General features: G+C 45.3%; 1 protein-coding gene across 1 annotated transcript; it reads left to right on the top strand.

The window, feature by feature from the left end:
* Window positions 1-12612: 12612 nt before the first annotated feature.
* On the top strand, window positions 12613-13943 carry FIBIN (fin bud initiation factor homolog). The gene has a single exon (XM_041730442.1). The coding sequence runs from the start codon at window positions 13168-13170 to the stop codon at window positions 13801-13803; it is 636 nt and encodes a 211-aa protein (XP_041586376.1). The 5' UTR covers window positions 12613-13167; the 3' UTR covers window positions 13804-13943.
* The last annotated feature ends 9975 nt before the right edge of the window (window positions 13944-23918 follow it).

Raw genomic sequence — 23918 nt, 5'->3', positions numbered from 1 at the left:
ACTATGGTAAGGGTTAGCTATTGTGATAGCTATAGAGCTCTAACGTCAGCAATATTTCTCCCCAAAATATTTATTCATAGGAAAACAGAGCCACTTTACACTTTTAAAATTGCTCCATAACCATCAGGGCCCATTTTATAACATGTACAACAGCGACCAACCAATTAGACAGAAATTAAAAATCCGGCCTCTTACGTATCTCTTTCATCTCAAGTTAGGTTTGGTAACCTCCTGTGACTTTTCTCCTGGGGAACTTCTGGTAACACTTCTAGGCTCACACACATGACTGATTTGCCTGTTTAATCCAAGAAATGATTCAATAGATTTTTTTTTTTCCCCAGTGAACTTCCTGCCAGGGCTGTAAGCTCCCAAACCCAATAATGGTCTATAGACCAAGGAAGGCATTAGAAAAGGTTCTCAAGATCATAACCAGGGATAGCCCTCAAATATCTTGCCCATCTTCTGAATTTGTCTTGAGTGTCACTCTCCTTCCCCTTAATAACTCATGGTAAGTGTGCCCACCTGTGCATGCACATACGCACAGAGTACTTTTCTGACTCTGAGCTGGCTGTGAAATAACAGAATAAAGCTACACACAAGCAATGTGCTAGGAGAAAATATTTATGATTCTAACGGAATGGTAACCTGGGTACATGTGGTATTTTTTTTTTTTTTGGTCTTCTACAATCTCTCTGTGAAGGGATGCAGTGAAAGAAACACAAATAATAAAAATAAAATAACTCAACTTGAAGCTTTTAAGCTCCCAGGAGTTCAGAATTCTAAGCAACAGAATCACAGGAAGCTAACCAGAGTTTCCTCCTATAGAGAGGACACACTGAACTTCTATGGGCCGGACGAAATAGGAAGAAAGTTTTCAGAGAAAGTAAAATAGTTAGAATGTGGTGAGGCTACATTATCTTTCACTCCAAGAAGAGAGCCCTGGGATAGGAGGAAGGGAAAACAATTGAACCTGTAATATAAATCCCAAATCCCAAAGTAGAAAACTCCTGGGTCATTTTTCTTGGGTGCAGCCCAAGAAAAAGAAATACCTGACACTTGCCAGTACAGCAGTAGGAGATGTGGCAGGGGGGCCCATTGCCTCTGGAGGTATTGAGGGCGGCAGGGCCCTACAAGCTTCCACACTACCAGCGCATATACAGGGGAGTAAGGCATCTGGGTAAATGGCCAGTGTTATGCCGACCTTCTAGTGTCCTTACCATGTCTGGGCTCTCACGCTACCGACAGCCTACTGCTGGATGTACCGTGGGGTACGCTTGTGAGTCCAGTGATTTATACCATCGGGGCAAGCGTGATCCTACTTCCAGGCCACGTCTTCCCTGGCTTCATTTTTTTGTTTGTTTGTTTGTTTGTTTGTTTGTTTGTTTGTTTTTGAAAGATACTTGTGGTGGATACAGAATTCTTGGTTGATAGTTTGGGGGGGGGGTTTGTTTGTTTGTTTGTCTTTATTCTTTCAGTAACTTAAAGATTCTCCACTGTCTTCTGGCTTACAGCCTTTACCACGAAGGAAATCTGCTGCCACCCTCATCTTTGTTCCTCTGCTCATAATTTGTCCTTTTCCTTCAGTTGATTTTTAGGTTTTGTCTTAATCACAAGCTTGTTTTGTTTTGTTTTGTTTCTTAAAAGATTTTTATTTATTTATTCTTGAGAGACACACAGAGAGGCAGAAACCCAGGCAGAGGGAGAAGCAGGTTCCCTGAAGGGAGCCTGATGTGGGACTCGATCCTGGGATACCGGGATCATGCCTTGAGCTGAAGGCAGATGCTCAACCACTGAGCCATCCAGGCGTCCCTGTCCTAACCACAAATTTTAAGTAGCATGAGTCATGATTATTATATTACGTTGTTTCAAGTTTTTTGGGTCAGAGGGTTCATAGTTTTAATCAAATTTGGAAAAATTTGGACCATGGTATGTTCGAATACTTTTTCTGTTTATCCTTCCTGTTCTCCTTCAAGAACTGCCATTACATATACAGAAGGCTGCTATTCCACAGCTCGCTGATGCTGTCTTCATGCTTTCTTAGTCTTTTGTGATTCTGTGTTTCATTTTGGATATTTTTTATGTCTTCAAGTTCACTAATCTTTTTCTGCCATGACTTATCTCTACCTTTCATCCATTTGGGTTTCTTTTATATATCAGGCGTTCTAACTTTCATCTCTGTAGTTGAGTTTGTTTCTTTTTTATACTTCCTATGTCTCTACATAGTATCATCAATCTTTCTTCTAGTGTCTTGAATAAAAGAGAAGCAATTATAACTGGTTTAATGTCCTGTTTTAATGCCCTTGTCTAATAATTTAATGTTCTTGTCTAATAATTCAGTCTGTGCCATTTCTAGTTCAGTTGCAAATGACTGATTTTTCTCCTCATCATGGGTTCTGTTTACCTAGATGAGGAATACCTGGTAAATGTGTATGCCTGGTAATATTTAATTAAATATTAGACATTATTTTTTTAAGATTTTATTTATTTATTCATGAGTGACACAGAAAGAGAGGCAGAGATACAGGCAGAGGGCAAAGCAGGCTCCCTAAGAGGAGCCTGATGTGGGACTTGATCCCAAAACTAGTCTTAAGTTTACTGGTAATATTTGAGATCAAATATTCTGATAATTTCTGTTTGAGGTGATTTGGGATGGCACATTTCAATCAATAGTCTTTCTTCCTCACATTGAAGTATCTATAAACATCTATCTCCATGTTTAGGATTCTAAAGCTAAGATCCTGATGTATTAAAATATCTAGAGGAAGAGTCAACCACAGAAACATCTTGCTTACACGTTGCCAAGTATCTAAAATCTAGACATATCCAAGTAGCCTGATGTTTGGTTTCATATAGACCTAACATCTGAATGCTTACATTTTCCTCTTTCCTGTCAGCTGTTGGAGCTCGGTATCCATGAGTGCAAACCACAGACAATTCACCATTCCAAAGCTAATCCCTTTCTTGCCTTCAAGTAGCTTTGGAATGTAGCCATAACTAAGCCAAGCAGGGTCCAGGAGGTCAAAAATAAGAAATATTTGTCTCTAATTGGAGATTGTAAAAATCATTGTACAAGTGGAAAGCAAAATTTAAATGACAAATCACTTTTAGTTATTTTTAAGCTTGTTTATATTATTCTTGACAGGAATATTTGTCTTCTCTGGGGATCATTTTGTCCTTTTCCATTTGGCTTCTACTTTTGAGATAAAGCCATTATCAATAAACCATTTGAGAGGAGAAAAAAGGAAGATGGCTTATCCTAGGCAGAAAGCGTCATGCTCATCTTATCCAAACATACATGGATCCAGTGACACACCCCACAGCGAAGTGGCTCAGTATACGTAGCACTAACTAAAATCTCTAAACTGAGAACATTTTTATTCTGTGCTCTCTCTATAGTAAATATCTTCAATCCTATTATATTACTGTGCTGTCACAACAATGTTATTCTGAGTCACAAGTCTTTCCACAATTCATAAATTAGAATTTGCTGTCAGTTTGTACCAGGCACTGGCCTACTTTGGGGGGAAAAAAGAGATTCTCTATTTTTTTTAAATATAGTTAGGAGTCTGTCTAAACATCATCATTTATTTGGTTACTTGACAGACCTCCCTGGTGGCATATGCTGTATTTTTAAACTTTCTTAAAATCCAAACTTCATTTTTATTTTTATGCAGCTTTAAAGAAAATACTTCAAAGGATATTTTCTGTGAATTGTGTTAGGACCCAGACAGATTTTGTTGTTGTAGTTTATTAAAACCTGTCCTCTTTATTTTTCGTCATTGAGAATGGGAAATCATACTTTTTCTCCTACTTTCTTGATAACATTTGCATGTAGATAACCACACATCCTCAGATTTCGTTTAACTCTCCCTGAAGGAAAACTTAATTTACATTAAAAGAAATGGTAAGTATCTAATTATACAGATTTTTTAATTTTCTTGTGTATATTACTGATTTAGTCTCTGAAGCTACCTAATAGAAATTCCTTCCATTTAGATGGTGGTATGAGGCAAAATCTGGGAAGCAGCAGTCTTAATAAATATACAAGGGACCTGGACTTGAGAAAGGAAAAAAATTAAAATCCATTTGTCTTGAATTATTTAGCTTGACTGTAATTCCTGGATTTTAGGATTTCTGGTTAGAAATCCTACCCAAGTGTAGAGAAGTTTTATCACAAAATAGCACTCTGCAACACATGGGGATTGCACTTCCCCTCACCTTGCCCTCCAGCCCATCCCTTAATACTGGCAATAAAAATTCCAATCCAAAAAATTTAGGAATTTAACCTCAAAATCTGTAGTAATAGAACATGTTGCTATTTTGACAGGGGGATGAATTTACCAGAGGTTCCCAAATCCAAAGGGTTTGGGTATCTGGCTCCAGCGCCAAGTGGTTTAGACCAATGCAAAGTCTGCTGTCTGCAGACCCAGGATCAGGATGTGAGAGAAGCACCCTGCCTAAGGAATGTAAAGTCAGGGACTCTGTAAGGCAGGGACTTTCAGAATGTGGCCTAAGATTTTCTACCTTTCACTACTATTTTCCTTTCTTTCTCTTTTTTCTTCCTAAATTTCATATTATACCGTATTATGGAAAATGTGAGAAAACCAGGCCACATTAAAGTATAAACAGCCGGTACCTCCATAGAAGAAAGTGTGTTATCTTTTTTCATATTGCCATCTCGGCTTTGTAGTGTTTTTCTTGTTTTCTTTATTAATCATTTTTCATATAGTATTATATGACAGTACCTTCTCATTTTATCAAAATTATCTTAAATCTAATTTTCAGGGGCACCTTTGTGGTGCAGTCAGTTAAGCATCCAACCCTTGACTTCAGCTCAGGTCATGATCTCACGGTTGTGAGATGGAACACCATCTCGCCTCCACATTCCGCGTGCTGTCTGCTTCAGTTTCTCTCTCCCTCTGCCCCTCTCCCCTTAAAATAAATAAGTCTTAACAAAAATTTAACTTTCAAAGGTATAAAATCTTTCTAACATAAGGATACACTATGTATTTAATTCCTTTTTTGTTTCTTTTTGGGATATTTTGCTTATTTCTACCTTCTATTCTTAAAAACCATGCAGCAGTGGATGTCTTTGTTTATAAATCTTTCAATGTATTTCTGTATGTACTTACGTTTCTGGCATATATTCTAGAAACAAAATTGCCAGGTCTAAGGATATGAAAAATTTTAAATCTTTCAATACCGATAACTCTATTGCTCTGCAGAAAGGTCAAACCCATTAATATCTCCATCCTCAATATATGAGATTTGTCTTTCTACATAATTATAGCATTAAGAGGAGGTATATCTATTTTATACTAATATGAGGACAAATACTATCTCATTATTATTTTCATTTCTGGTTTTTCATTACTTACAAAGCTCTATACTTTATATGTTAAATAGGAAAGTAATTTTCTCCACTGAAAACTGCCTACTCGTGTCACTTGCTCATTTATCTCCTGAGGTTCTAGTGTTTTTCTTATTGTGAATTAAGAATATTAAATATTTCTTATCAAAATGTGTTGCACATGTCCCAATTCACAATCGTGACTATACCAGTTCTCACGTATGCTTTTGTATATAACCAAACCCACCATACTTTCCTTTTATAGAACTTTACGTGGTTTTATTTGCTGTTTGTTCTCTGCAGAGCTGCAACAACAAGCTGAAAACAAGGCAAGCTGTGACCCAGACTCACTCCTGACACACCGAGTTGTTGATTAGGAACAAAACCTTTGTCAGAAAAGGTCATCAGCCAATGAGTACGTTTCCCCCGTCTAAATAATCTCTAGTTACAGGATCCGTAGACCCTGTTGAAGAGTCTTAACCACACTAATGAATTGTATCTTAAGTCTGTCCCATTGAGCCCTCTTGTGTCCATGGTTCAAAACATACGATCAGTATTAAATTGACAAGCTCACTTACAATCCTTGGCTTAATAACTTCCAACAACAAATATTTGCTGAGTTCAGATGGAAGAGCATCCTAGTCTTAACCGAGAACGTGCCCTAAACAGATTCAATGCCTGAAGGCATTATTAAGTAAATTGTTACATTGCAAATGTCTCTATGAGGCTACTTTTCTGCCTCCATCTGTTCAACATTTAGGGTCATCAGCAATAAGAACCAAAGGAGGAGGAGGTAACAGGGGTGAGAAGTTAAGTGTAGGTGTTCATTAGGCAGCATAAACAAAGCTGCAAAATAAGAAGTGGAGGAAATTGGGTCCAGCCTGGGACCAGGATCTGGAAATAAGCTTTCTGAATTGCATTCAGACTTTTCCTCCCAAAGGCAACACTGACAAGCCCATTTTGACTCGTCTTCAAAATAGCCCCTATCATCTGTTTCCAATGCATTTCTCTAGAATTAAAAACTGGATTTGGATTCAAAACATAATCAAGGACTTTTTCACTGTGAGACAACTTTAAAACCTCCAAGATCTTGAGAAAAGGCAGCCAAGAACCAAGAAACACAAGCAGGGAAGATGTTCCTGTTTTCTGACAAAGAAAGTGAAACGCTATTACTAATGCTGCCACATCCCTCCACACCACACCCCAACTGATTTCGGAGGGGCATCTGTTTGGCCATCTTGTGGACTCCTTTGTGGGTTTTATTAAGACCAGAACTAGCAGAGTTCCTTGAATCAGGGGACTGACTCAGCCCCATTGTTCCTCAGTAACCTCAGTCAGTGGCTCTCGGCCTAAACATTTCATGCCACTTGTCCTATTCTCAAGCTCGGACGTGAGCTTTCACTCTGTCAAATCATCACAGTTTCTGCAGGTTCCTCTCATCTGACCCAAATCGTATACTTCCACCTGCAGACTCTTTGCACCCCAAGTCCCCCACAACCTCAGCAGATTGTAGAGCTGCTTCTATTCCTCCTCGTCCTCCCATGTGGCTGCTGAACTAAGTGCTTGCAGAATCAAAGTGAAGCTGGTATATCCTCTCTCTTTCTCCATCTCTCTGCCTTTTCTCATCTCCCGCCGTTCTACTGGTCTTTATAATTAAGATGATGAGGAAAAATGAAACACTGCTCAAAGAGGGGAAGCAGACAAGGTTTGATTCTTCTCCGACCTGGCTGGATTATAACCCAGGACATGCACTTCCAGTAGTAAAGCAAAGTGAAAATCTTTACCAGGCAAACAGCAAATTACTCTGCAGGGGGGGGTCTGATGCTTCTGTAGCTTACAGACCAGAACACTCGCAGACCATGTGTACAGACTGCTGCATAGTTTACTTGGGATGGATCGAAAATCGCCCTTCTGAGTGATACTCCCTTCTGAATGTTCTGAATATTGGAATTTGCAAGACTTTTTCCCTTCCCTCCTGCCAGATTAAGTGTGAGACATCACTGCCTGACTGTTTGCCAGACAAAATATGTACTCAAATAGATAGATTATCTGACCATCATTAAATAATAGAATTCCTTAAATTCTACAGTTTAACTCTCACAACAACCAAGATTTGGCTCTGTGCTAATCACAGAGAATATAAAGGTAAATAAATAAAATACACCGCTACCCTTGAGGAATTCACAGTCAAGTGAGGAAGACAGACTAGTTCAAAGACAATCCAATGCAATGCAACACACATAAGAACGAAGAAAAAAGTGCCATTGAAATACTAACCTCAAAAAAAAGAAAAAAGAAAAAAAGAAAAAAGAAAAAAGAAACACTAACCTCAGTGCAACTGATTAATCACCAAACTCTACCTCTGAAATTACTAATCCCCTACATATTAATTAATTGAATCTAAATTTAAAAAAAAAGACAAAGAAAAAAAGAAGAAGAAACACTAGCTGCAAAAAAACAACTTGCCAAAACACAATAGAAAGCGACCACCTTTGCCTCGGGTGCTGACATATAGTCACTAAGCACTTCCTGTGATCCAGGCTCTGTAGTAGGCACCGAGGAGATGGAAGGGAACACAGCCCCTGTCTTTCCGTAGGGAAAATCAAGCTTGAGAGAGGAACCTAGAACAACCAAACACATAAATTAAATTACAATTATAAACAATGGAAAGTGCCTTGAGGGAAAAACCAGAGTGGTATAAAAGAAACCGAGAGGGAAAACGAATTAAAATTGGGAAACAAAGGAGAGGCTTTCAGAGGAAATGCCACCATAGTTAAGGCGTAGAGGGGAGTCACTGGGTCACCCTGACTCGCAGCAGGCTTGAACTTGGTGGTAGCGTGTTGGTGATGTTTGTTACGCAGCATATCACAGCCTGCTCTACCGATGGAGACCGACTGGGAGAAATGACCTCTTCCCACGATACACTTATTTCCGTGCAAGCCTTCTCGTTACGTTTTCATTGGTGTGTTTTATTGACCACATTTCATGGGAACTTTGTGACTGTTCTTGTTAAATAATGCTCTGCCCTCATCGATGTTCTTACAGCAAATACTAATAATCACTTCACTGAGCAACTGGACAAACAGGAGATTAGATCACCAGAATTTCTCCCACTCGCTCTCTTCTTTTTGTTCCTTCTGTCTTTTCTTCCTCCTTTACTTGCTACCTTTCTTCCTTCCCTAATTTCCTCTTTTCTTTCTTCTCATCTATTTCTCTTCTTTTCTCCTTCCCACCCCCTGTAGACAATGAAGGTTTCATAAATGCTACTGATTACCTGTTAATTGGAAAGATAATACCCAAAGTACTATGTACTGGGGACTTCTTACCCTCTTTGTCCTCTTTTTCTCCATTTTTGACCCCAAAACTTCTACTCTGGTCCAAGCTAACTCCTTGTTCTTGCTTCTTCTCTGACATGGTCCAGGGATTCAGACTGATGGTTTGGGGGAGGAGAGCTGTTGAGAGTGAGGGCTTCCACTTCCCAGAGACACGTTTTGGGTTTCCAGGCCTCATAGTGGGACCTCATCTCATACAAGCCTCTTTTCTATAAAAATTCCACTAGTATCATAATCAGAAACGGTCAGGGGATCACCAAGCTCTTTGGCAGGGGGACATCATGGAGCTTAAGAAGTCTTAGAGGTCTTTAGGCGATGGTCCCAGCCTGATTTCCTGCTTCCTTCTCTGAAGTGGTAACTGGACCAAAGGAACATGAGTTTAACGTACACTGAAAAGAAGAAAGGACACACAAGCTGTGAGCTAGCCAACCCTGCTGCATCACATGGTGAGGATCGCAAATCAGCAGCTGGTACTGGATGACAGCGCTTACCTACTTCCATGACTCCGGCCACTGCCCCTGGGGTCCTCCTTTACTCTTAAATTTACCCAATTCCTGCCCTTTGACTTCATCTCTAGTTTTCAGCCCTAGACTCAACTATCATCCCTATCAGCAGATGGTACTTCTCGAGTTTACTCTTCCAAGTCCTCCCTCTTGCATGTCTGGGTTTGGATATTTCCTCTGGCTGCATTTACTTCAGGCCAATCCTTAGAAGCCCACTTTAACTCTGACTCTAGGAGACCAGCCCAAGATGGGATTGGGCACATATGGGGGCACCCTTATAATAAGTAACTTTTAAAAATGAACAAGATGAAGCGTTCAGTGCAAAAGGCCATGGTGTGCTGGAGCTGACTAGCACTGGCTCATGAGAGCCAATGGTTAGGTTTTTGGGAATTTTGCAAATCAGTTGTTAAACACAGTCATTATTGAAAATTCTGTTATTTAAACTTGTAGTTAAATAAAATGTATTACAATTAAAGGAATGCCTATATAAAACTCATCACTTTGTAATTATTTTACTATTTTCTATGCTTTAGGGGTTACCTGGATCTAACGGACCCATATGATGGCAATGCTATGTAATGGTGTGCCATCGCACACATCCTCCTAACTGTGCGTTCAGTGACCCAGGCATGGTGAGTGTATTCACACCATGGAAATCAGCAAATGCTGCAAAGAGCATACAGCTGGCTGTTAAATACTTGAAGGCACACAACTACAAACGAGTGCTGGTGTCTTTCAAAAGTGGTTGGTAAAGACAAATGCACGGGGTAGGGGGAATATTTGTAGCTACTTCCCCAGAATCCATTCTCATACTACCCCCTTCCTAAATAAGACCTTCAACTTTTCATCCATGTAGTTTGCATGGTACCTTGCCTTTAGCTACTGACCCGGGTCCTTATTGTCTTGAGCCCAGTGGCCAATCCCAAACTCCTGACTACAGTCGGCCTGGTTCAAGGATGAATGAATGAGTCCCATCAAACCAACAAGGCTACTGAGGTTGATTGGCAGGATCTGCCATACATAACCCCTCATTCCTTCTATACGTGAATAAGGAAGTTCGTAGCCCCAGGAGACACTGGGAGCTGTCCTGGAACCTCCAATGAAAAGAACTACCCAAGAATGAATTTAAGCTGAGGAAGTAGAATAAAAAAAAAAATGGCGAGAGAGAAACTAGATTCTGGACCAGGCATAGACTGAAAATCTAATTATAGACTTTCTGTAAGTCAGTGAATTCCTTTTTAACTTTAGTGTGATTGAATTAGACTTTCAGTTAATTGTACTAGAGTGATGCCTTCCTGATACATGACATGGAGTTTATATATTTAGACGGGGTAATTGTAGGAAAAAGTAAATACTCTTAGCCATTCTCATCATGATTATTTGTGTATATATGCCTGACTCTTTAACCTGGGAGCAAACTCTTCGAAGGCTGAAACTTCTTGCTGCGCATCTTTGCATCTATAGCTCACTTAACACGTGCACGGAGTGGGGGACTCGTAGTAATAGGTGCTTCATTTAGGTTTGCTTAATTGAATTGGTTAGTAAGCCAGGGAAAGATTGTGCAAGAAGTGGAGTGAATCCGAGTAAATTCTTCTTCCTTTCTTTGGCCAAGCAACCAAGATGAATCCATCTGTTGTCATTTGTGAATGTCCCAGGAAAAAAAAGAAAGAATGAAGTCATACGGCTCTTGAGTCCAACAGTCCAGTCTCTCCGATGGAGAAGGTGGTAGTTTCCTGCTGGAATGCAGTGAAAATAAGTCATGGTCTTTTTGGTTAGCATTAGCCGCTAAGAAAACTCCTTTTGTCATTGTTTTCACGATGCCAAATATCTGGGTAAGAATCAAAATGTTCAGTCAACGTGTCTCAAAAAAATCTATGCCTGTGGCACCGCAGTGACAAAAAATCCAGTAACTTAACCAGACTTCTCATTTGTCTATTCAGGCGTCTGGGTTGTTTATGTCAGAAAATGACGGAAACAAGCACGACGGTCCCAGAACTGCAGGGCACTGAAGCTCTGAGTGACACCAGTCCCTGATGACGTGGACAGGAAGATAAGTGCTAACACAGGCAGCTCACATGAGTATTTCAGCCACATTCCAAGGCAGACGGGAAATAACTACAGAAAGAGGAACGCCGCCTGCACTTCCCCATCCTTTCCCTGTCTTTTCTCCAACCCCATCGCTGTCAACGTGCAGTGTGTCTTCTTTATTTACAGTCATTTAATTTTCGAATATAAGCTTCAAGAGGGCAAGTGCTTGTTTATATATTTTCCCCCCACGGCTCTGTTAGCAGTATCTAAAATAGACTCTTGCATAGAGTAGATGCTCAATAGTCCTCATGAACACGACTTAGCCTGCTGGGTGGCAGTTTGCCACTAAGTCATAGGTCAGAAACTAAAATGGCCTGCTGACACAAAAAACACTTTGTTTTTCTAAGTTAAATGAAAAGGCCCTGGTGCTGGCTGCACTACAGTCTGACTGTAGTCAGACTACAAACAATGTGTGACTACAAACAATTTGTTTCCCATCATGTCCCTCGGTTTCTCCACCTGGAAAATGGACATGACAGTGCCAGGCCTACGCTCTTCCAAAGGTATCTCTAGAGAGGCAGTAGCCGCAAAGGCGTCCGGCTAAAGCTGCATTGCTGACGCTTAGCGTGGAGGGGGTTGCACAGGATGCCACAGTTGTCTCCGTTGTCGACTTACTTATTAAATTGGCGATAAATAAATAAAATAGGGCAGCCCCGGTGGTGCAGCGGTTTAGTGCTGCCTGCAGCCCAGGGCGTGATCCTGGGGACCCGGGATCAAGTCCCACATCGGGCTCCCTGCATGGAGCCTGCTTCTCCCTCCGCCTCTCTCTCTCTCTCTCTCTCTATCGTGAATAAATAAATAAAATCTTAAAAATAAATAAATAAAAAATAAATAAATAAAATAAATAGGCAAACTTTCGTTTCAGCCTGTGTTCCTGTACATACTGGCAACCGTGCATCACTCAGTTTTCTGTATTTTGTTGCTTCCAAAGTATTGCTATTGAGACTTTTAACTAAGTGAGCATTTCTGCACAACCTTGCAAACTTGCCTTCAAAGTCACCAACATTTTCATGATAAAAATAGAAACCCTTAATGAATCCAACCTAACCGGTCCTTACATAAAATGAGAAGTAGAATTTCTCCGGGGTCATCCCCCTTCCCCCTGCCCCATCCATTAATAGCCAATCACTCTTCCTGTTGTGGGACTTCTGTTTACCTTGTTCTCATTCTCTGCTTTAAATTCTATTTTCTATTTTTAAGTTTCTATTTTCCCATTCTATTTAAATTCTATTTTCCCTTCCAGTCTTCCAAAAAAAAAAAAAAAAAAAGATTCTGTACCTTTAATAACAGAGACCTGGCGAGAGGTTTCTTTCCAAACTTGTTCCCTGGCTTCCAAGTGACGAAACCAGCTGTAATTCGAGAGCGGAGAGATCCTCGGGATATCATTAGCCAAAGGAAAAGCTCCACATTCCCACCCAGTGCAGAGGTTGAGGTCCTATCAGAAGACTAGAGCCTTCCAGTGCAGCTGGAGGCTCCATCTCTCAGGAGCGAGGGGGACCTCCCAGAGATAGAGAGGGACGGAGAGCCGGGGCGGGTGCTGCAGAGCCCTGGAGGAGGGGTCCCGCCTCCTGCCCGCATCCCCGCCGCCGCCCGGGAAGAGCAGGCTCAGCTCCAGCCCCGCCGGACGCGCAGGCGCACAGGGACGCGGTTAGAGCCGCGGTTAGGGACGCGGTTAGGGACGCGGTTAGGGACGCGGTTAGGGACGCGGCTAGAGGCGCGGAGCCGGCGCCTCCCGCGCTGCGGGGCCGCGCGACCCAGGCGCCCCGGCTCAGCCACATGAGGCCGGCTGGGGCGGGGGGCCCAGGGCGCAGCCAGCCGGCGGGGACCGTCCCGGGGCGGCGCTGACTCCGCGGCCCCCGAGCCCCGCGCCGGGCACCCTCCGCGGCCGGGCAGGATGCGCGCCCTGGGGCTCCTCTGGCTGGGCGTCCTCTGGCACCTGTGCGGCGGCTACTTCGACGGCCCGCTGTACCCCGAGATGTCCAACGGCACCCTGCACCACTACTTCGTGCCCGACGGGGACTACGAGGAGAACGACGACCCCGAGAAGTGCCAGCTGCTGTTCCGCGTGAGCGAGCGCCGGCGCTGCCCTCCCGGGGACGCGGGCCCGGGCCGCGGCGCGCTGAGCCTCAGCCTCCGCGACGAGTTCACGGTGCTGGGCCGCCAGGTGGAGGACGCGGGCCGCGTGCTGGAGGGCCTCAGCAAGAGCATCTCGTACGACCTGGACGGCGAGGAGAGCTACGGCAAGTACCTGCGGCGCGAGTCGCACCAGATCGGCGACGCCTACTCGCTCTCGGACCGCTCGCTCGCCGAGCTGGAGAGCAAGTTCCGGCAGGGCCAGGAGCAGGCGGGGCGGCCCGACGGCAGGCTGGGCGACGACTTCCTGGGCATGCTGCGCCGCACGGCCGCCCTGCTCAAGGACACGCTCGCCGTGGCCGCGGGGCTGGGCGACAGGTACGAGCTGCTGGCGCTCACCGTGCGCAGCCACGGCACCCGGCTCGGGCGGCTGAAGAACGAGCACCTGAAGGCCTAGGTGCGGGCGGCCGCGGGGCGCCCCCCCCACCCCGACCCCCCCCACCCCACCGCAGCCCCACCCCCACCCCGGGACCTGCTCCGTCGGGGGCGGGCGCGCTCCGGCGCGGACCGCGGGGCGCCGAGGACCCCCAGGGCCTGGGGACCTGCAGACGCACCTGTCGCAGCCACGCACCCGAGGACTCGGGGGATGCAGCGGGGAGCGGCTCCTCCCCTCCCCCCCCAGGGCCCGGGGCTCCGCAGACGCACCTGTTGCAGCCACGCACCCGAGGACTCGGGGGATGCAGCGGGGAGCGGCTCCCCCCCTCCCCTCCCGAAGGCCCGGGGCTCCACAGACGCACCTGTCTCAGCCACGCACCCGAGGACACGGGGGATGCAGCGGGGAGTGGCTCCACCCGCGAGGGCCCGGGGCTCCGCAGACGCACCTGTTGCAGCCACGCACCCGAGGACACGGGGGATGCAGCGGGGAGCGACTCCACCACCCTCCCCCCGGGCCCGGGGCTCCGCAGACGCACCTGTCGCAGCCACACACCCGAGGACACGGCTGATACAGCGGGGAGCGACTCCACCACCCTCCCCCCGGGCCCGGGGCTCCGCAGACGCACCTGTCGCAGCCACGCACCCGAGGACACGGGGGATGCAGCGGGGAGCGGCTCCCCCCCTGCCCCCCGAGGGCCCGGGGCTCCACAGACGCACCTGTCGCAGCCACGCACCCGAGGATACGGGGGATGCAGCGGGGAGCGGCTCCCCCCCTCCCCTCCCGAAGGCCCGGGGCTCCGCAGACGCACCTGTCGCAGCCATGCACCCGAGGACACGGGGGATGCAGCGGGGAGCGACTCCACCACCCTCCCCCCAGGGCCCGGGGCTCCGCAGACGCACCTGTCGCAGCCACGCACCCGAGGACACGGGGGATGCAGCGGGGAGCGACTCCACCACCCTCCCCCCAGGGCCCGGGGCTCCGCAGACGAACCTGTCGCAGCCACGCACCCGAGGACTCGGGTGATGCAGCGGGGAGCGGCGGGACCCCCACCCGCCCCCGCCCTGGACCCCGCGGCGCGCAGGGCCGCCTCGCCTCCCGCCCTCCCGCTCCCCGCGCCCCGGGCCCTTTCCCGGGCGCCCGCCCCGCCCCGCCCCGCCGCGCCCCGCCGCCTCGCCTTCTCCTCGGCTCTCTTATTTATTAACCAGGGTCTCCAAGGTTCTGTGTCTAGTGTGGGGGCTTTCTGGGGTTGCTGGGCTTTAACTCTGGGGGCTTTCGTAGGCGCATCGCCTGCAAACTCTATGCGCCCTTCGCGGCGGAGACGCCCCGGGTGCCTGGGTGCGCGTAAGCTCACGTGGCCACGTGGAAGGCCCGGCGCTGGGGTGGCGCAGGTGGCGCAGGTGGCGCAGGCGGGCGCAGGTGGGAGCAGGTGGGCGCAGGTGGCTGCAGGCGGGCGCAGGTGGCGCAGGGCCCTCCGCGTGCCGCTCGCTGTATCCTGTGCCCTCAGAGCCGCAGCCCCTTAGGGAGACAAGTAGATAGCTCCTTGGAACACACCCCCGAGGCCTGGGTCACCCATGCACCGGGCCTGCGTTGGGGGCTTCGCTTCTGTGTGCTTACGGGAAACCTGTACTGCGAGTAGGGGGGATTCTCATCCTGGTAACTCCTGAGCTAAGTGTTATTATTCAGCCAATAAATACGTTCTCGTGTAACTGGCTTATTTTCTAATTGATATCCGTGACTTTCCTATTGCAGAGAGGGGTGCAGTGCACGAGGCACCAGAAGGGTAGGATTGAAGCCAGTTGCCTCAGAGTGTATGGAGGGTGGCTACCCACTTAGCCACCCTCTCTTCCCTGGCCACCCTTACCAGCCTCGAAAGAAAAACATCTAGGTCCTGCGAGAAGCTGATCTCTGCTGGACTGCTTAAAAGCTCCATTCCCCCCCCCCCCCAGTTTTTCCCAGAGAAGCAACTGGAAAAGTTTATGACAAGGCTCATAAGTTATATACCCTCTAATGCAGACGGAGGGTTCCATTCTCGCTTGTAGGAGCTCTAACGAGGCTTCATAATCTTGAAACCAGGCCTATGTTATTGATGCCTTTAAAAGGTGGAAATGCACTTTATTTCATGTCTGTCCCTAGCCCCTCCCTCTCGCCTTGAATATGCTTTCCTTTCACACAAACACACACATATGTGCGCACACACAGAGGAAAATAAATAAATGTTCATAATCTCCCCTTCCACGGTGAGCCATCTTTTCTCTCTCATACACAAAGAATCCAGTTTTCTGCCCCTATGATGTGTCCCTCATATCCTCCTATTACTGTAGGGGAAACTGAGGCCCAGAAAGTGACTGACAACATGTTGTAACAGCTCCGGGTCTCTTAGATTTAAGTACAGAACTTTCCCACATTGCTCCTTGCAAGGATGCTGGGGCCCGAACCTTTGCATAGCTCCCTCATTGTTTAAAATAGAAAAGAACAGCACATGGAATAATACTTAAAATAATCATTTGTACGCTCTTTGCATCCCTCAGGAGCCTGTTTTTAGCTGCCCCTATCCTGGGCTGCGAGGAGAAGGTTGGACAGGGTTTCCGTCTGTAGCCTATGAACGATGAGGGGGAAACCCGCAGAGGCAAAGGAGACAGTGTTTGGCGCTTAAATGACTGTAGTTGGGAGTCACAACACTTAATAACTCAAACCTTTCCTGTCACTCACTTCACAGGATTCACGTCCAACCCGTGGACATGTCAAATGCCGTCTCTCGTTTTCCCCTGGGTAGTAGGAGAATACTGAGCACAGGATGCGCTGGAGAACCGGCTGCCCTGTGCCTGCTGATTTCAATCAATCGGTGCCCGCTGCGCCGCACGATTATGCTAAGAAGGGCTTAAAGGCAGGGATGCAAAGAGTGCTGCCCCCGTCAGAGAGGCCTCCCGTGGGTGCAGAAAGAGAAGCAGTGGCACATCTGCTACAGATCTGAAAACCCTGAAACAGATTATGTATGAGGTTCTTTCCAGCGCGAACATTCTATGATTCCTGCAAAACCAGAACGAAATGATCTGACATTGAATCACCCGTTCGAGGCTAGACGTACAGCCAGTAATCCCACAGAGTCTCCTGGAAATGGCCGTAGACGGTAAATGAGAATCTCCCAGTTTGGGGGCAGGGGTGGCGGTGAGCTGTCCTGGACACAGTGGACACAGACCCAGAGGCCCAGAGGCCGGCATCCGCAGGCTTTTCCAAATCCTCTCATGGTGGGGAGCCAGCTCCACTGGATCCTTCCTCCCCACTTCCTTGTTATGCTTATTAGGACTTCCTTACTGGCCAGGTGACAACTTCTTTTCAGGAGTGCTTCTTGATTTCTCAGACCATGAAATAATATTTTGAGAATCTGAAGAAAGCTGCATACTTTCTTCCCTGAGAAATCTCACAAAAATGTCCATACAATCTAGGGTGTTTATTATTTTTATAAATATTTATCAATCACTTAACATGTGTCCGGTGCTGAGTTAGGTTGTGGGTGCTTCTGGGATATCACCAAGCCTTGGGACTTAATTCAACTAAACGTTTTAAAAAACCTCTAGAAGTTTTATCTGAGTAGAAGGCATTTTTGTTATTGTTATAATTTCTAGTTAGTTGTAACAACAAGAAAACAGATAACTTTTTTTGAGAGCTCAGGGCCTGTGCTAAGAACTTTGCCTGAATTACTTCCCTTAATTCTAGCAACAAAATGTGTAAGGAAAGTAGCATAGAAAAGGAATTATTCTGTTGCCCCCGGGGGGCTCAGTGGTTGAGCGTCTGCCTTGGGCTCAGAGTGTGACCCCGGGGTCCTGGGATCGAGGTCTGCGTCGGACTCCCAGCATGGAGCTTGCTTCTGCCTCTGCCTGTGTCTCTGCCTCTCTCTGTCTCTCTCATGAATAAATAAAATCTTAAAAAAAGAAAGAAAAGGTGCTTTGAACAGTACCTGACACAGAGTGAATCCTCAATAAATGTTAGTTATTATTATCGTTAGTTTGGTAACTGAGGCTCAGAAAGCCTAGGTAATTGCCACAAGGTGCAAACTGTGTGATGTCTTCTATACTTTCACTTTTTAAACTGATGGTTATCTAGCGGAGTATAGATCAAATAAAAGAAGGATGTGGAGGGTAAGGGTCCACTGGGACCACCAGCTCTCTACTGCAAATGTAGGCCAGTCAACTGGCATCTTACAGCAGTTCAGGTGTCTGACCTGTGGCCGAAGGTGAATGGCTCCTGGGTTTACAGAATTTTGAAACTTTCTCTGTGAGATGCGTTGTTAAATACCACGACTCCCCACTCTCCCAGTCTGATCACGTGAAATTTTCCATATACCTACTTTGAGACATTCCATGGGTATCTGTCTATCTCGCATCTGTCGATAAAGGACACCAGATGAGGCTAGACTCTGCATCGGCCAAAGCCACAGAAGCCTGCCGGTGGAGGTGTGTGACGAAAGGCAGCACGGAGAGGCTGTTCCAGAGCTCACATACTTCGCGTTGCCTTTTAAACTCTTGTTTATAAATAACTCTGCTAAGGAAATAGGCTCAACGCTTTCTGAGCGAAGCCTCAAAACTTAGATTATAAACCATTTTAGCAAGTAATAAAAATGTCCTTGAAAACCACTAAAGATAGGAAGTCACCCTAAATAGGTAACGTGCTCACATTTCCTTGGGACGTTTTTCAGAGGAGGATTATTAGAATCTTCTTGATAAGAAATAATAATCGGTTGTGAAATATAACTGCCATTGTGGCTTTACTAGCACCCTGGTAATACACTGTTCTGCAGCATATGCCTACCTCGGGTATTAAATATGCTCAATAGCGTAGATCTTTGAAACACGCTTAAATCTCCCCCGCAGTACTTCAGGAGGCAGAGGTTCCGGGTTCTAGATCTCGCCCCACCATGTGTTAGCTGTGCAGCTTTGAACAAATCTCTTAAGTGTTCTGAAATTCCAGCACTTTGTTTGCACAATGAAGCTAATAGCCAATATTTATTAAACAGGCGCTGCTCGAGTGTTTTTGGTGCATTATCTTACATAATCCTCGCAGAGTCATATTTCAGGAAGATGTTTTATTCTCTGAACTTTTTGGAAAAGGAGACCACGGCACAAAGAGGTTAAGAGACTTACCCAAGGTCTCACAGCCAGACGGGAACGGGGTCGAGATTCCCAGTGCAGGCGGTCTGAGTCCTCTACTACCCTACTAACCGCTAATGATGCTTTTTCTCTCTGAAGGCACGAGATGAGACACATGATTTCTCAATCCCCTTCCTATTCTAAATGGCCTATGAAATGAACATTTTCCTTAATGATCTCCTTAATTGAAAAAATCCAAACCCAATCTCTCTCACAGAACTTATTTCTCTGCTTGGTTTTATGTTGGGCAAAGTATCTCCTTGCACGTGAGTCTGTTGCTCTGTGATTCTTTGCCCAAGAGCAACTGGCTTCTTGCGAAACCTTATATTTTCCAAGCACTTTCACCTGTACTATCACAGCTGACAACACATGTGCATTGATGCTGAAGTGGCCAGGACAGTTCGTGGTGTTCAGCATTTGGTGATGGGAGCCCAACGTTCACACCTAGAAAAGTTATTCAGTCAAGACTGAAGGTAGATGTAAAGATTCCCTGTCCGGGCACCACCCCACCCACATTACAGACCTGCCTTTCCCGCATCTCTTTATCCGTTCAAACACACTCATCTCATCGAGTGCTTGCTTCGCAGCCTGTATGCGAAAGGTGGAACAAACTACAGTATTGAAAGCCTACTAAGGAGCAGGCACTGTTCAGGGTACAGCAATCAGACAAATCCATGCTCTCCTCCATCTTATATTGAAATATGCAAGTTTAAGGAATCATTAGGAGTCCTCTAGTGCAGTGATAACAATAAATTTAAATATATATATAATATATATATATAATGGGATGTTAGGCAGTGATATGTCCTATTTTAGTTAAGATGGTTAAGAAAGACCTAAGTAACCGATATTAGAATGGAGCATTAAATCTCGAGTAGAAGACCAAGGATATAAATGTCAGAGTAAAAAGCGTTCCTGGTAAAAGAATAGCAAGTACAAAGTCCTCCAGGCAGAGAAAGTTTTTATGTTTGAAAGGGGCGGGGGTGGGGGGGTGGGGGGGTGGACAATAGGACTGCAGCAGAGCAAATCAAAGAAACAATTAGAGAACTTGAAGTCAGAGAGGAGATCTGGGCTAGGTGATCTAGGAACTAGATGGCCAGCATAAGAAATTTGGATTTTATTCTAATTTTAATGCATTGAAGATCTAAGGAGAGGATATTTTTGGATACTAATTGATATATTTTAGATCATATATGTAAGTAGTTTATTTGAGTACTAATGAATAATATTTGGATATTATTCGAATTTCAATGATCTAAGTGCCAGTTGAATTTCAATCCACTAGAGGTCTCAGGACAGGAGTGATATGATCTGATTTACCCAAAAAAGACACTCTGGGAAAGATTATCTGTAGGGAAGTAAGAGTGGAAGCAGGAAGGCCACTTGGTTGGGTGGCTGCCAGCTGGTGCTGATGAGATATGATGGAGGTTTGTTCAAGGTGGTAGTGGTGAAGGTGGCAGGAAGTGACCCCCATCTTCTACACGTCCCATTGCCGCTTTTGTCCCAGAAGAATGTGTGTCATTCTTCCCAATCTTCTCACTTGTTGATCCAATTCCTTCACTCTTGGCTCCATTTCTTCTCTTCCTCCAATTTTCCATTTGACAGCACCGCCCTCCCTCAGATTCTTGACCACCTTCCCCTCCCCCACCTAGGTGGTTGGATATGTATGAATGGAATTCAGCCGCTTTCCTGACTACACCAGGAAATATATGGACCCCAGCCGACCCCTCTGACTCAAAGGCCCACCTCGGGCACACCAGCCCAAGCTCTGTCTAACCTCCTTGATGGGCTGGAACGATACCTCTCTGAAGGTGGAGATTTGCACTCAACCACAGGAATGCCTCACATGGTTGGCTAGTGCACAAAAATAGCTGTGATTGTACTAAAGCTTAGATATCTATCTTCCCTTCATTAATGCTCTCAAGCAGCATCACTGTATTTCTGCATTTTTCCTCACAAGAGCTTTAAGTAGAGAAGCTGTATCTAAAGGTAAAACTTTTCTCTGGAGGCTTTCTGATGACTTCAGAATTTTGCATTGCATATATTCGGTGAAGACAAAGAGCATCTTACTTTGACTCTAAGAAGCATTTTCTCAGAAGGCTTGTACACTGCACCATTTTTTGCTATCCCCCCTTCACTCCCCCCCAACATGAAACCAAAAAAAAAAAAAAACCCACCAGAAGATATTTTGCGTGTCAACAGCTTGCTGTTTACAGAGAGGAACCTGACAGGTATGATTAATGAGGTAAAGCCTCCCTGCTCCAAGGTTGGCAGTAATGGCGAACATTTTCCAGTTGTAAAAAGTTTCCTCCTGCAGGCAGTTAAAGAAATGTGTTTCCTGAACGTCTTCTCTTGCTTTGATCTTTACCCAGTGTTCATTCCAAGACCAAGCAACTGCGGGTGCTCCACTCAACTTTCAAAATGTATGCTTTGCTGGCAGTCCCACCGAGTCAACCACTAACATTTTCCACATGATTCTACTACAAATTAAATTATAAAGAGCAGAAAACCTAGTGGATTCGCTTTGCTCTGAATTATATTTTTGCCTACCCCTCAAGTGTCAGTTTTCTCCTGCCCTGGTTTCCCCACCCCTCCCCTTGCCTTGACCAAGCTCTTTCCTGTTTCCGCCTTCTTGCTGCCTCTCTTCTTGCTGTTAGGAGCATGGGAAGTAGAGGCAAAAAACCCCTCTGTTTTCCATAATGCCTCTGCAATGTATTAACTGCAGGACCTAAGCAAGTTGTGTAACTTCTGGGAGCCTCACTTCTTCCCGCTGCCCGTGGGGATTATGATATATAGTTTGCACGGCTTTTGTGAGGATTTAATAAACCCATGTATGGAAAAGAGTTACTATAATCCTGAGTAGAAGTAAGCGCCACAAGTCCCACGCTGACCATGTGTACTGTAGCTCATTGAAGAACCTCTTTGAGAAGAGACAGTCTTTTAAGAAGGTTGAAATTAAAAAAAAAAAAAGTATTTCATTTTGCTTTTAGAAAAAGCATTTCAGATAAGCCTTAGACAATCTATGTATGTCCCATGAACCAGTATTGACCTTCCTTCCTGTTCTACGCAGGCACCTCAGAAGGCAAAGATGCGTTTGTTCCCATTCATATAAGAGAGGCTCCCATGCACGGGTTTGTGCTGCAAGCATTCTTTGCTATTTGGGCCAAGAGAGTGAATTCTGCAGCAGTAAATAAGTTAGCAACCTTGCTTACCCTTCTTTGCCAGATGTTAGCAAGGCCTTTGCTTTTTGCCTCCAGCATGGGGGTGGGGTGTGTGATGTGGGAGTTTCAGCATCTAGGAGCTACGGTGAGAAAACTCTCCAAACTTGGCAATGGGGCTACCAGGTGAGAAAGAATGAGAATATTAATCCCTCATATTTTTGAGTAGCGATTATATATTTGGTTCTGGGCTCGTTGGAAAACTCCAGTTGTTAGGCCAACACGACTGAAGGCCAGACCCTCTGTGGTGATCTCAACGTGGAAAGCAGTCGGGTGAAGAAGACATGAGTCTCTTTATGTAACTTCAGACTCTCTCTGTGTGATTTGCTGTCCCCAGCGGCCTGGTGGGCCTCTAGAGTCTCCAGCTCATGGGCTTGCCAGTGCTGACAGAATGGAATGATCCAAGCCTTGTTTTCACTCACACATAAGTGGGCGTCAGTGGGAGCACCCGGAGCATTTATAGTTTTGCAGACCTTCTGAAGTAAGAAGGCAGCTTTGTAATTGTATAACGCACCTGCTCCTGTTTCTGTGCGACCTCTAGCCAGGCTGCAAGGGAAGAGGCTGTGGCTCAACTGAACAAGGACTCAGGAGACGGCATGGTGACCCCGCAACTCATGCCCAGAAGAGACTTAAATCTACATCCTCTTCAGTATGAAAGCAGACACGTTGGCCCAGTGAACATGAATATGTGCATATATTGAGCAATAAATATAGGGGATGAATAAACAGTATTTTTTTTCCTAATTAGAGGTATTTTGGTCACTTGGCAAACTTCAGAAGTAGAACAATTTTTCACTGTTTGGCTCAAACAAAAACTCATTCAGGCTTAGAAACTGGCAAAGAGCAGACTAATGATAAATACTTATCCCAAATCACATTTTCCATAGACCCTCTAATTTCCAAGAGTTTTACCATTAAAAGAATCATAGTGAAAAATCTGGACTGACAGTTCATAATAACGACATAATATTAACAGGATGTCAGGGTTTACAGGGCTTTCCCATTTCCTCTGTAAAAACCTCACCATCACCAAAATATGCAGCCACCACTTTGCCTTTCAACCATTGTTTAAAAAAAAAATAGGTTTTCAAAGGGGCTATTCATTCATTTTTCTATTCATTCAACAAGTACTTCCTGAGTACCTACTATGTGCAATCATTGGACTAGACTCAGAGGATAATAATTGCAATAATAATGGTAATAACAATAAAACAAGACAATACCAACAAAACCCAGACAATATTTTTATACTACTTACCATGGGCCCAACACACTATTCTGAACACGTCACATATATTTAACACAAATAATCCTCACAACAACCTTTCACAAGAATTGCTTATAAACCGCTCAGCTCCCCTTCTAGAATATCACCTGATGCCTAAGCCAGCTCTTTTTGTCGTCTCCCCCCAGATCTCCAGCCTTGCCACAGTCCCCTCTCTGACCACCAGCCTCTTCTGATCTGGTACATCCTGTCCTCTAGTGAAATCCTTATTCTGGAAGTAGCAGGAAGTCTTTAAATCAGGAGTTCAGGAATATTTGGAGAGAGTTCTTCCTCAGTGACCTAAGGAGCTAAATAAAACAAACTTCGGGTTTAACTGAGAACAAAATGAGAAGAAATTAGCAAGAGAGAACTTGACCCCAGGCTCGAGTTTCCGGGATTGAGCCAGCCAACCTGAGAATGAAACTCAAGATTCCAACATTATGTTAACCTCTGTCAGGTTAAAAGGGTAATAAAACTGTACTTGTAACAATTTCCCTACATATAGTTTTG

The sequence above is a fragment of the Vulpes lagopus genome, chromosome 15 (genome assembly GCF_018345385.1).
Source record: "Vulpes lagopus strain Blue_001 chromosome 15, ASM1834538v1, whole genome shotgun sequence".
NCBI lineage: Eukaryota > Metazoa > Chordata > Mammalia > Carnivora > Canidae > Vulpes > Vulpes lagopus.
The sequence above is the reverse complement of the archived record's forward strand: the minus strand, read 5'-3'. Positions and strand labels throughout refer to the sequence as shown.